This window comes from Podarcis filfolensis (assembly GCF_964270895.1).
Source record: "Podarcis filfolensis genome assembly, chromosome: 2".
Taxonomy (NCBI): domain Eukaryota; kingdom Metazoa; phylum Chordata; class Lepidosauria; order Squamata; family Lacertidae; genus Podarcis; species Podarcis filfolensis.
Window position 1 is genome coordinate 101,640,098 of NC_139605.1, and position 14,439 is coordinate 101,654,536.

General features: G+C 44.2%; 1 protein-coding gene across 1 annotated transcript in view; it reads left to right on the forward strand.

Moving 5' to 3' along the window:
- CACNG4 (calcium voltage-gated channel auxiliary subunit gamma 4) overlaps positions 1-14,111 on the forward strand; it is a 90,206-nt gene extending 76,095 nt beyond the window's left edge. Inside the window, exons 3-4 of the mRNA XM_083598942.1 lie at positions 6,167-6,307; positions 11,330-14,111. Of these exons, the coding sequence (XP_083455068.1) occupies positions 6,167-6,307; positions 11,330-11,871 (683 nt within the window). The 3' untranslated portion in view covers positions 11,872-14,111. The remainder of the gene's footprint in view (positions 1-6,166; positions 6,308-11,329) is intronic.
- Positions 14,112-14,439: the final 328 nt, after the last annotated feature.

Here is a 14,439-nt window from a genome sequence, read left to right on the forward strand (position 1 = left end):
TATGCCGCATAGTTCAATCTTTGTAGACTTTTTATACACTGAATAGCTAAATGAGGGGAGGCGACCATGTTGTGGGGCAGAGAATCAGAATGCTCCCGCCCTATGGACTTGTCTATTTGTGATGGGAGAAGAGCTCCTATTGGCCCTAGACCAGGCATAAGCAAACTCGGAGCTCCAGATGTTTTGAGGCTACAATTCCCATCATCCCTGACCACTGGTCCTGTTAGCTAGGGATGATGGGAGTTTTAGTCCCAAAACATCTGGAGGGCCGAGTTTGCCTATGCCTGCCCTGGACACTGATCAGTGGATTTCAGTCTCCTTATAATGTCATACCTGGCGCTAGGCACTTGCATCCAGAGCACAAAATTGCTCTAGAAAGGCCTTGATGCAGTTTTCCATTTACTATTTCTTGTATTAGTTTACAAGGTCCTTAACAATTCAGGTCCAGGATACTTTAAGGACCACCTGACTCATTACATCCCTGCCGGATCACTGAGGTCTTTAGAGGAGTCACTGTTGGGGATCACCCTGCCCCACGGTTCAGATGCATAAGTCATAGCTGTTCAGGTTTATGGAACTACCTTCCAGCGGAGGTCAAATAGCCCCTCTCCTTGCTGAACTTCCAACACCTAATGAAGACTTATTTTATTACAGCAGGCAATATAACAGAATTCTGATGTTCTAATTTTAACTGATTTTTATCTGTGGACTCAGCTACATTAGACATGCTACAACGCTATAAGTGTATTATGAGCATGCAACACCAGATGGCACCGTAGAGCACAAAACTTTGTCTTTGCGGTTTTACAAAGAGGTTTTTTTCCCCTTTTGTTGTAACAGTTTAAATCATGACTTATAAATAAGTCCCTGAGTGTAGATCCAGCCTGTATTGTATTGAGTAACTCAAACACTTCTTGGGGACAACTGCAATTAAATGTCGTGTCAAAATCAATCAATAATGCTGGAAGGATTATTCCACAGGTGGAATATTCTTTCATTTTTATAAATCCATATTATTTGTAAAATGATTGTTTCTATGAGTTAATACTTTACTATCCCTTTGGAGCTGTGCTGTTTCTTTGTATTTTTGTTCTTCCAGGCGCTGATCCTTTATGGTTGAAATATCTGCTTCTTTGCTTTCTTTCTTTGCACTTTTTTGGGGTTAACAAATCAATAAAATCTTAAGCAAAAATCAATCAATGCTTCTAGCTAAATAAAACCACCAGTGGCAGGTGGAGCTGTGGTTCATATGTGCACAGGAGCATAAGGAAGATATTTTCATGCCCAAAATACATCTGGTGATGGGTTTGTTTCCAAGCAAATGGCTCTCCGTTCCCTTGCCTGCAGAAAGATTCGGCCAACGTTATTGCAATGTTGCACTGTGCTTATTAGACTGCAGCGCAATATCTGAAGGAGCCTGAGTAGAAGTGATGATACTGGACATCATGGAGACTGAGGCCAATTGCTTCTTTGTGGTATACAGCAGGTGCAGCTACACTGAAAACAATCTTCTTTCAATTGCGCCCAGCCTATCACCGGCTTTAAAGAGCTACCTTAGCAAGCCTTGATCGCTAATCTTGCCTTTTCGTTGTAGCCTGGAAGCAGAGTGGAATGTGCAGCTGCCACATTCTGCCACAGATGTGTAATGTACACCATAAGCTTTACTGGGACATTTACTGGAGTGTGATTTGCACACACACACCCATGTCATTGGCCATCGATACATACCAAAATATCTGCCCTGCAGCTGTTTTTAGAAGATGTTGGCCGGTAATATGCAACACCCCCCCCCATGCACACACAAGCAAGAACTGCAAACCAGAATGGGGGACCCCAGTGATGGTGGTTGTGACCCTCGTCATCCCCATGGAAAACTGGAGCATTTAAATTGCAGGAATTATGGGTTGCTTGCAGAACAGGAACACAGCTCCATGTTTCTGTGCCCTCTTCCCAAGAGGCATAATGAATAAGTGATTCTAAAATGTTTGCAAGAAGGAGGAATGGAGGAGGAAGGGCTCTCTTTACACTTTCTGATGTTTTGACGTTTTATTACCAGTAAGGAGAAACATGTCAGTGCCACACATCTCAGTTACTTGTGAGCTGATGTAGACAGACTCAAAAGATTGAATTACTATAAGATTCAATCAAGATCGGGGTTCAGAATTTTGCATCAGCTCTCACAAATCCTTTGTCCCCACTCACTCCTGGTACTTGGACACACTCCTGTTGCATCCTGGACTTTATTTTTCTCATAATTATGTATGTGCCGCACGCAGAGTCACAACCAGAAAGCAATTACTACTATTATTATATTTATTAAGTACCTAAAACCTCCAGGTGCTGCACAAAGATTAAAACAGTTAAACAGGATTGCCCGGAGGCTCACAATTCTGATTTCCATCTCTTGCACAAACGTTTTGACAGCCGTTATAATACTTCGGGGGCCCTTAACTCCATCCTTCAGGACAATTTCGATATGACGGGAATATTAAACATGGTTGAACATCCCAACAGTTATTAGTAGCAGAAAGCAATGGTGTCTCTCTCACACTATCCGTAGGAAGGTTTACCCCAGCCAATGCAATTGTCTAATACCACTGGGTGATAAGAAAACCGCAGCCAACAGACTTGTTTCAAATGAAATCTCCACCACTGTTAATCCGCTTATGCAAGCGACACGTAGGGTATTTGCTTTGGGTCATGAATATGAGCCCTAAGGGTTCTCTGGTTGACAGACAACCTGATTATAATGCAATATTCAGACACAAAACCAATGTACAGCGGATCACCGGGCTGCTTCCTCTTAGGATTTTTGACCATTTACAATATTTAAATATAGCCATGCTGTATTTAGAAAATATATCACCTGTGGAATCTTAATTCTGGTGGCCCTTTGTAGATTTCAGCCTCTGTGTCCCTCGCCATGACAGGTGCAACTAAATATCTATGATATTCCTTAACATGCATATCCTGCTGTGTTGCTACCAGAGGGTCAACAGAATTATCGTTGGTATTATCACACACAGCAGTTGCCATCTTTCTACATAACAATTGAGGCATAAAATAGCCCTGTAGCCAAACTAGCCCAAGGCCATTTTCAGCCATTTTATGGTACCCTTGGGCCTTGTGTGCCCAATACATTTCCACCCCGGTTGCAGAGCCAAGATGTGAGTGTGGCTTAGCCTCCGGGTAGTTGTGCGCCTTCCACTGATGTACTTCACCTGAAAACCAGTGAGCATTTACCGGGGTAAGTACAGCTTGCCCTTTAGGATAATAGACACAAAGACTCCAATTGCCCCATGGTAAAATCCACCCAAAAGAACGCTGTGAAAAAGCGGCAGAATATCCTCAGGAGTATTGATCCCTCTTGTTATGGTCCCATTCCTAGGCTTGAGATATATTTTCTTTCATCCTTCAAAGGATGCTGTCTTGCCCTCTGCCACCTTTTCCCGTATCATGAATCCTCACTGCAATTCATTCTCTCTCGCTTTCTCTCTCACACAAATGCATTCTCGTTCTCCCTCCCTCTTTCTTTGCCTCCTCTTTGGTCATCTCCAGTTCCTTTTGCTTTCAGCCTTTGAGCAGGTAAAGGACCCCTAGACAGTCAAAGGCGATTATGGGCTGTGGCACACATCTCGCTTTTCAGGCCAAGGGAGCCGGCATTTGTTCACAGACAGTTTTCTGGGGTCATGTGGCCAGCCTGACTAAACTGCTTCTGGCACACAGAAGACCATGAAAAGTGCCAGAGTGCACCAAAATGCCTCCAAACACACACCCCATCCTCATCCTTCCATGCCCTCCAACATGCCTCAGATGAAAATAATAATAATAATAATAATAATAATAATAATAATAATAATAATAATAATTTTATTTATACCCCGCCCTTCCCAGTTCAGAAAACCGGGCTTAGGGCAGCTAACAACAAATTTAAAACACTTAATTGATGCAACAAAAATATCATAAAATACAGTATAAAACGTGAATAACAATAAATTCAGAATTCAAAAATCAATTTAGGGGGGAAATCCATCAAATAAACATCAGATGATCACCAGGGCTAGCTGGCTAAATTAGTCCTAATTGGGCCAGCAAGGAGACCATCGGAGAATTAGCTGTGGGATCCCAGAGTGGGTAATCTTCATAAAAGGGGAGGGGGAGGGAAGGAAGGGGAATAAAAGATGAGGCTAAGTTCAAATTGAAAGCCAGGTGGAATAGCTCTGTCTTACAGGCCCTGCAGAAGGAAGTTAAATCCTGCAGGGCCCTGGTCTCATGGGACAGAGCATTCCACCAGGTCGGAGCCATCACTGAGAAGGCCCTGGCCCTGGTGGAGGATAATCTGACTTCCTTAGGGCCCGGGACCTCTAAACTATGATTATTCACGGACCTTAAGGTCCTCTACGGGGCCCTAAGCCACAGGGACATTTCTCACTCCCCTGCAACCGATCCCCCTCGACCTCCCATTCTTTGTGGTCCCACCTCCCCTGCTGCCACCGCAGAGCAATTTCCTATCAAAAGAAGGGCAAGTGCCACCACCATTTCACCAACGGGACACAGCACACATGCCCTCCGCTGTCCTGACAAATAGAAAGGGGCAATATGCAATGCGAATGCACAAAGCATTTTTTAAAAATCAAGACTCCTTGTGCTCCACTCCTCCTTTCTTCCTGCCAAGGGCGATCCTGCCCCTCAGAGCCAGCGTGTCATGTGGGGCTGGGCCTCAGCGGCCTTTGCTGCTGTTCGCCCGCTCTCTAGTAGCCAAGGGAGGAGACCAGCAGCAGTGGCCAAGGAGAGGCAATGGGGATCTTCCCTCGCAGCACCAGGTCATCCCTTTTCCCAAGCTCAGCAGAGGCAACACTGGCGGGGAAAATAGGGGCATCAAATCCGAAGCCAGGACGGCTTTCATAATTCCAGGGCTGCCCCTGGAAAATCAGGGCATTTGTTCTGTTCACTGAGGCAGAAATGATCTGGCCTTAAAAATAAAACACCAAAATAAGAGACTGGATAGAATTACCGTAATTTTTGCTCTATAAGACTCACTTTTTCCCTTCTAAAAAGTAAGGGGAAATGTGTGTGCGTCTTATGGAGCAAATGCAGGCTGCACAGCTATCCCAGAAGCCAGAACAGCAAGGGGGATTGCTGCTTTCACTGCACAGCGATCCCTCTTGCTGTTCTGGCTTCTGAGATTCAGAATATTTTTTTTCTTGTTTTCCTCCTCCAAAAACTAGGTGCATCTTGTGGTCTGGTGCGTCTTATAGAGCGAAAAATACGGTAAACGGTAGAGAACAAAACGAATCTGTGTAAGTATGGACCTAGCAACAACTGAGGAACAGATGATCCCAGTTACGGTTCAGAAAGGAATTGGAGCAGCGTGAGGCACACACAAAAGATGCACATGCACCAAATGCTCTTTTTGTATCTTCAAGCCCAAGGTGTTCTGGCTTTGTTACTTTTGCAGAGGAGATGAATAGAGAGGGTGCAGGGAGATTCCAGGACAGCTGTCATATAGTCAGCGAGCTTGATTATCTACATTCACATGTATCAAGTGGCAGCTCACAGTCAGTAGCCCTGCTCATACATTTTTCATGCCTCTTCCCTGCATTAATTTGTGGGTTATTCTTTATAACCTCTCTAGCTGGTAGCTTGCCAGAATATGTTTCCACACAAGGCGGCTTTGGAAAGCTGATTATGGTAATGACCCCAAATTTTCCGGCAGAAATGGCAGAGTGCATTAGAAAAACTAAACGGGAGGCGCATTTCCCCTTGTGGAGACTCTCCAATTGTTACCCTGGTCGTTCCCCTCAAAAGACCATGTTTATCCAAAAACTGTATCAGACTTTTAAACTTCTGTTGATGCGTCTACCGTGAATTCTTTCAACATCATCTCTAACGCTTCTTTTGCAGATTTGCCATTTGCAGCTCATTTTAAGGTAGTCAGTGTTTCAAGGTGTGTTTAATACATTGTCTTTGGTTGCCTTGGCAATACGTTTTCAAGGACGGGGTATAAATCTTAATTATAAATAAATGGTCCACAGGGATAGCTGTTAACATTTCCAATTGCCACAAAAGCGCTTATTCTTCTTCCTTCTTTTTTCCCCGTAAGGAAACAACAAAGTTGATAAATCATCTCTTGTGCTTTTTCATTTCTCTCCTCCCCGGGTCTCAGGTATTGTCCGGGCCTCTAGCGTGTTTCCGATTCTAAGCACAGTATTACTGTTGCTGGGAGGGCTCTGCATCGGAGCTGGGAGGATTTATAGCAGCAAGAACAACATTATCCTCAGCGCTGGGATTCTTTTTGTTGCAGCAGGTAGGTCATCATTTATTCATTTTATTGATGAATCGCTTCCCACGAAACGCCTCAAAGCGAGTTAACAATAGAAGAAAGCACGATTTCTGTAGGCCAATGAAGATTAAAAGCTAGGAACAGAAATCTCCAGTTAAAAGGCTTGTTGGAAGAGGACGGTATTCGATACACTTCAAGAAAAGGCAACAAAGATGGTGCCTGTCTCTTAAGTAATGGGGGGGGAGGTCCCAAAGGGCAGGTGCCGCCACACTAAAAATCCTCTCCCTGTAGCAAAGGTTCCCTGAGGAGATTGTATCTTCAGACAGCCCTTTCCTGCATCAGTTGGGTGACCATCCCTCAGTGATCAGCTGGGTTTGTAGGGAGTGAGGGGATCTTTTGGGTATCCTGGTCTCAAGCTGCATAAGGCTTTGCATACCATCACTAATGCACTGAATTCAGTCCAGGCAGAAATTATTATTATTATTATTATTATTAATGTTATTATTTATACCCTGCCCATCTGGCTGGGATGTCCCAACCACACTGAGCGGCTTCCAGCACATACAAGAACATAATAAAACATTACACATTAAAAAGCTTCCCTATACAGGGCTGCCTTCAGATGTCATCTAAGGGTTGTCTAGTTACTCATCTCCTTGACATCTGGTGGGAGGGTGTTCCACAGAGAGGGCGCCACAGCCGAGAAGGTCCTCTGCTTGGTTCCCTGTAACCTCATTTCTTGCAGTGCGGGAACCGCCAGAAGGCCCTCGGAGCTAGAGCTCAGTATCAGGGCTGGATGACGGGGTGGAGACGCTCCTTCAGGTATACAGGGCCAAAGCTGTTTAGGGCTTTAAAGGTCAGCACCAACCCTTTGAATTGTGCTTGGAAATGTACTGGAAGCCAATGTAGGTCTTTCAGGACTGGTGTGATATGATCCCAGACTGGCAGTCACATTCTGGATTAGTTGTAGGTTCCGAGTCACCTTCAAAGGTAGCCCCATGTAGAGAGTGTTGCAGTAGTCCAAGCAGAAGATAGCCAGGGCATGTACAACTCTGGCAAGACAGTGCACAGGTAGAGGCGTACCAGATGGAGCTGGTAGACAGCCGCCCTGGATACAGAATAAACCTGTGTCTTCATGGACAGCTGTGAGTCCAAAATGACCCCCAGGCTGTGCATCTGGTCCTTCAGGGGCACAATTACAAGTCTTTCTGCAGTGGCATTGCATGGTGGTGATAATCTGGCCCACGCAGAGTGCATTGCTGTAGCCCAACCTGAAGCTTACCAGAACATGGACCAAGGAGGACCTAAAATACGTATTTTGTCTTCCTTTTAATCAAAGGTGTTAGAGAAGAGAATGCAGCAGAGAAGACCAATAACAAGTGTCTTGCAATTACTTACCTTTTTCTCCCCTTCCCTATTTCTTATTATTATGATGTGAGTCCCCAAGAGAATGGAGCATTCAGTGCAAGTCTCAATCTCTTTTGTCTTAACAAGCAGACCACCGCAGCTCCTCATTAGGCGAGAGCTCAGAGATTAGAACATCTCCCGCTCATGCTAGAAGTGACCCTAAATATCAGGGTGCTTATTATTCTAGGAACACATCGCTAGATTTTTTCAGAGCACAGGACTTTAAACATACACCGCGTGGGTGTACGAGCTTCGCCTCCAGTTGCCGGGGGCTTGAGAAATCTCCCTGGATAATTACGTAACAGCAGTGACTGACACACATAAAAGAGAGGATGTTATTCCTCACCGTCCCCAACAAGGTGCTTGTGCATCTGGGCTTGGCTGTCTCCTCCGTGATTTGCCGTGTGACACACTTTCCAAATGCAGCAGATGGGTCACTGTTTATCAGACGATCTGACTGTGCCCGTTTCATGGATTTTCTTCGCACGGTAGTATGGGCAGGGAGGGGCTGGGGGCTGCTTTCTGCATTTGTATTTACTATGGAAAGGCAGCACGTGTCTTTGCAAAGTTTCTACAGTGAAACATCCTCTTGGGGCCAAATTTCTATCCATCCTTCCCCAGGCCATGCTCTGACAGATGGAGCGAGTAACAAGAATGCAGCTCTTGCAATATATGCAGAGAAAGAAAGCAGTCGAGAGTTTCTCCTGTGCAAAAGCATCACCTTATTTTCGAGAAGAATTTAAGAAGCACTTTAAACATCTGCTGTGACAGATTCAAGATACAGGGTTTATTTGGGCAGCTCAATAGCCCACAAGCCTGACAACACCAAGATTGCAAGTTCGATTCCCATACAGGGTCACCTGCTTATTCTTGCAATGTAGGGGACTGGACTAGATGGCCCTTGTGGTCGCTTCCAACTCTACAATTCTATGATTCCAAGCCACACATTATCCTCCACTAGCTTCTACATATCCTGCAGCCCAGTCAAATCAGGTGGGCAGTGGCTGGAGTTGCTGGACTACAATTTCCATCATCCCTAGCTAGCAGAACCACAGGGGTGATGAGAGTTGTAGTCCAACAACAGCTGGGGACCCAAGTTTGAGAAACACTGCCTTATAGCTTGGTCAGGCTACCTTTGAAGGTGACTCGGAAACTACAACTAATCCAGAATGCGGCAGCTAGACTGGTGATTGGGAGCGGCTGCTGAGACCACATAACACCAGTCTTGAAAGACCTACATTGGCTCCCAGCAGGTTTCTGAGCACAATTCAAAGTGTTGGTGCTGACCTTTAAAGCCCTAAATGGCCTTGGTCCAGTATACCTGAAGGAGCGTCTCCACCCCTATCGTTCAGCCTGGATATTGAGGTCCAGCGCCGAGGGCCTTCTGGTGGTTCCCTCACTGGGAGAAGCCAAGTTACATGGAACCAGGCAGAGGGCCTTCTCGGAAGTGGCGCCTGCCCTGTGGAACACCCTCCCATCAGATGTCAAAGGAAAAAGCAACTACCAGGCTTTTAGAAGACATCTGAAGGCAGCCCTCATTAGGGAAGCTTTTAATATCTGAAGGGCTATTGTATTTTAATATTTTGTTGGAAGCCGCCCAGAGTGGCTGGGGAAACCCAGCCAGATGGGTGGGGTATAAATAATAAATTATCACCATCATCAAGTGCAGGGTATCAGTCAAGGTCTTCTTACGAAGTAGGCAGCAGGTCCTGGGAGTTGTGGGGGGAGCAGAAGTGGCAGCTCCCCAGCCTAGCCATTCCCCTCCATTGTGGAACAGGTGTGTATGTGTCGTATTCAGCCTGAGGCATAAAGCCAACTCTTAGGAGCCGATTAGGCAAATGATTAGGCAGGGCAAGGCTTACCTGGCTCCCCCATATTTTGTTCAAGTTGGCACCCCTGAATGTAGGGTGCTGTCCCATTGCCAGTGATACAGTGAGGCTGAACGGTCAGTCTGATTGTCTTCTGTATGTGGAATTGGTGTGGGGGTAACCCAGTCTACCAAAACTCAGTGTTGTCTACACTGACATGCTGTAGCTCTCCAGGGTTTTTTCAAGCGAGGAGTCTTTTCCAGTGCTACCTGTAGATAATAATAATAATAATAATAATAATAATAATAATAATAATAATAATAATTATTATTATTATTATTATTATTATTATTATTATTATTATCTGTACCCTGCCCATCTGGCTGGGTTTCCCCAGCCACTCTGGGCGGCTTCCACAAAGACCAAAAATACACCAAGATGTCACACATTAAAAACTTCCCTGAACAGGGCTGCCTTAAGATGTCTTCTGAATGTCAGGTAGTTGTTTATCTCTTTGATATCTGATGGAAGGGCGTTCCACAGGGCGGGTGCCACTACCGAGAAGGCCCTCTGCCTGGTTCCCTGTAGCTTTGCTTCTCGCAATGAGGGAACCGCCAGAAGGCCCTTGGCGCTGGACCTCAGCGTCCAGGCAGAACGATGGGGGTGCAGACGCTCCTTCAGCTATACTGGGCCGAGGCCGTTTAGGGCTTTAAGGGCTGTTTAGGGACTGGGACGTTTCACATGCAAAGCAGGTGCTCTACCGCTGAGCTGCAGCTCTTCCCCCTGGCGTACACCTTTGCCTCGGGAACCAAAACAAACCCAGCCAAAGATCCAGGAAAGACAGAGGCTCTCAGCCAACGTTTTGGGATCATCGCTGCTCTGAGGGACTATGGTGAAAAGCAGAGAGTGGGGAAGAAGAGGAAGGGACATAAAGGCCCTTTGCTGGATGTTGGAAGCATCCGGGTCACCGACTTAAGAGAAACAGCCCAGTGGGGGAATGTGGGAAGGTTCGCTTGCGAGATGAAATCCTTTCAGTGAGCGGACAATGGATGGTTGGAGTAGATATCGGCAGTGCAAGAATCAGCAGTGAAAAGACATGTGGAGTTCTCTGGAGGATGACTTGCAATGTGCTTGGGAGAAGGTGTAAGCTCGCTGAGTGAAAAGCCGTGTTTTACTGCCTTTATGTTTTGATTACCGTATTTTTCCGTGTATAACACGCCCCCGTGTATAAGACGATCCCCAGAGTTGTTGGGCTTTGGGAAAGGTGAATTGCCGGCAATCGCTCACCTCGCAGAAGCAACCAATCGTCTGCCCAATCGCCCACCCAATCGCCACATTAGCAGCCAATCATCAGCAGGCCTTGCCGCAGCCACCAATCACCCGCCCAATCACCGATGACAATCTCCTGCTCGCAGATGCCACAAATCACCCGTCTCCCCTCTGTGTATAAGACATGTATAAGATGACCCCCAATTTTTAACATTTTTAACAATAAAAAAATCATCTTATACACGAAAAAATACGGTAATTTTAGTATGTATTCTGTGCTTTGATAGTTTTTAATATGTATTTTGTGCTTTGTATGCTGTAACTTTGTGCTGTTAACCAGGTATAGTCGGTATACACAAAATAATAATAATAATAATAATAATAATAATAATAATAATAATAATAATAATGGGCCACCCATGCAACAGATTGCTGGTCCTATATTGCTTCACTCTGGTTAAATCGTATCCTTACCAACCCAAGGGCTTGTGATGAGGATAATTTTGTTATGGAAGTATTCTCTCGAGCTGGCTAATTTCCCTCTTTCTTTCTCCGTCTCCAGGATTAAGTAACATAATAGGAATCATTGTCTACATATCCAGCAATGCAGGTGATCCTAGTGACAAGCGGGATGAGGACAAAAAGAACCAATACAATTACGGCTGGTCTTTTTATTTCGGAGCCTTGTCTTTCATTGTGGCAGAAACAGTTGGCGTCCTAGCTGTGAACATCTATATTGAAAAGAACAAAGAGCTAAGGTTTAAGACCAAGAGGGAGTTCCTTAAGACCACTTCTTCTTCTTCCCCTTATGCCAGGATGCCAAGCTATAGGTACAGGAGAAGGCGGTCCAGATCTAGCTCTCGATCTACAGAGCCTTCTCCCTCCAGGGATGTTTCGCCCGTTGGCCTGAAAATGGCAGGTTCCATTCCCATGAACGAAATCTCCATGTACACGCTCTCCAGGGAGCCCTTGAAGATCACCACGGCCGCAAGCTACAACATGGAGCAAGACGCGGGTTTTCTTCAAGTTCACAATTTCCTTCAAAAGGAATACAACGAAGGACTTCATATCAACATGGTCAACAGGAGAACAACGCCTGTTTGAAGAGGGGACTGTCTGCTTTTCTTTAAAACTACAACGCGAAGCAAAATCCAGATCTTTTTATACGTGAAAAGCGTGTATTTTTTAAACAAAAGCTCTTGCATACCTCAAGAGAAAAATCATACGGAGAGGTTGAAGAGATTCTGAAATGACCTGAAGATACGGAACTATACATTTCTAGCTGATTTTTATAATAAGCTCTTTCGAAAAAACAAAATTTGTTTAAAGTTCTCAGTGTCACCAAAAGGGAAGGGGAAAAAAAATTAAAATCAGCAGCTTCTTTCCCTGCACTTTTGTAGTATGTGTAGTGTAACTTGTGAAACGGAAAACATTTTAGCTATTGTAAGGTTCTGAATTTTTCAGTGTGGGCTCCCCCACCCCCAATAATGCTGTCTCTTAGTATAAACCCAGAACAATCACAAACGCTGCCTAGTGCTCTTGTTTCCTTTAAGCTGACAAAAGAGGGAGGGTTTTTTCCCCCCTCTCTCTCTCCTAGGAAAAAAAAAGGCAGGGTACCTGAAACCAACATGAGCTGTGAAACTGTAGCATATCATTTTTGCTCTGGACGGATTCAAACATTGCAGAACTCTTGACAGGGAACCAAATACCACAAAAGTCATTTTGAATCACAGTTCTGCTATTGAGCCGGGGGTGGGGGGGATAAGTCCAGGTTTTTAATTAAGCTGTTTCTCTCCATATCAAATCCCTGTGGAGAGTGAGTGGCTGAAGTAAGATTTGCCTGAAATTGGCCTGGTAATGTGAACTTTATTTCCCTTACTTCTCCCCCTGCCCACCAGACTGTTAAAACACCCTTTTGGATTTTGTACAACTTTTTGGCCTATTCACACTTGAGGAAATATTATTTTTTAGATGAGGAAGCTCTTTTTAAAATTATTAATCGTAATAATAATACTGTGCATCGCCCACCCCATCCGTTAATGCGCACGTAGTTGAAACTGATGGCTACCTAAACCCAGCTTCACAAACAAGCAGGCATAGGAGAATCGAACTAGAATCCCATACAGTCAAGGGAAGAAGAAAAAAAACTGCCTTTACTGAATCAGATATTGAGCCTATCCAGTCCTTTCTAGGGTCTTCTAGATTCCTCCAGCTCAGCTTCTAAAATTCCCAGCTGTTAACATATTGAATCATGTAACAAGGCATCTAGCATCATTGAGCTGTAGCCCCACTTCAGTCATCAGTGAAGTGCTTAGAGACCGCAATCAGAAAACCCTCTCGGAAATTACATCAGTGGCTTAAGCTGTTAACACAGACTAGTACCGCTGCAGCTTTATTGAGGGAAAGTAGAATCTTCCCCATTCAGTTACTGGGCTCCCATGCAAGGCCTTTTAAGATCACTCTCGAATCCTTTTGTGCTGAGTTCTGTCTCCACTTTGTAGTAATACAAGCTGACTCGGAACAAGGCAGTTTTAGAAACATTCACAGAGCTATGCTTGTTTTTTCTATATTGAGCTACTTTGACAGCTCAGAGATGCCTTTTTTAAAAATAAAAAAAATGAAACAAACTATGACTGAAATGAATGTCAGGGTGGTGGTGCATCTGAAGAGCATAAAAATGCCCCACCGGATCAGGCCAAGGTCTGTTGACTTTAGAGTTCTGTTTATCACAGGCTGGCAATGCCAAAACTAAGGCACGGTGAAGCTATCCCATGTCACTGGTCCTCAGCACTTAATAAATCAGAGAGGTTTCTTGCCTCTGACCATGGAGATTCCATCTAGCTATCATGGCTGAAAGTCATTGATAAGACTGATCTGCCGTGAATTTATCTAATCCTTTAAAAACAAAAGCCATCTAAACGAGTCGCTGACACCACATTTTCTGGAAAAAGATTCCCTATGTCAATTTTCCTGTCTGTCAAGAAGTGCTCTCTCTTGTCTGTCCTTATCTATTTTCATGTTTAAAACAAAAAGTAAAAAAAAAAGTCTCTTTGCAGGAGGGGAGAAGTAGGTTTCATGATTTGTTAAAAATGCTAGAGATCTGTTTGTATACATGTCTATGCTTTCAAATGATAAATTATTACTTTCTTTGGGAGGCTTCTCTAAAAAATTAAATAAGGCTTATGATAAGGGTAGACGAGTACGTACAGAAGCAATTTGTGTCACTCGTGTGTCATACTTAAGTGCTTACTATTTTATACCTCTTCTAGTCATTGTATTTTCAAGTGCGAGTTCCCTGAAATTCCCCACCCCCATTGTGTTAATAAACTAACAAGTAGAATTTAGTCCTCATTTGTATTTGCTGTAATTACAATATCCATGTTTATAGATATTATTTCCTTTCCAAGCAAGAGACTGACGTAGGCTTGTCTTTCTAAAGTTTTTCTGCATTGAAATGAAAACTGACAGTGTGAAATTCAATGGATTTTTTTTAAAAAAGAAAGAAAAGAAAGAAATATACAAAATGTATTCTGCCAGTGGGAGTGTTACTGTTAACGTTTTAGTAGAATCTGCAAAATCACACACACACATATATTTATATCTGTCCCCTTTCTTTTTCTCTATTGTCTAGTGAAAATCTTGCCCTGGTACACCAGAATTCATTTGTTGACC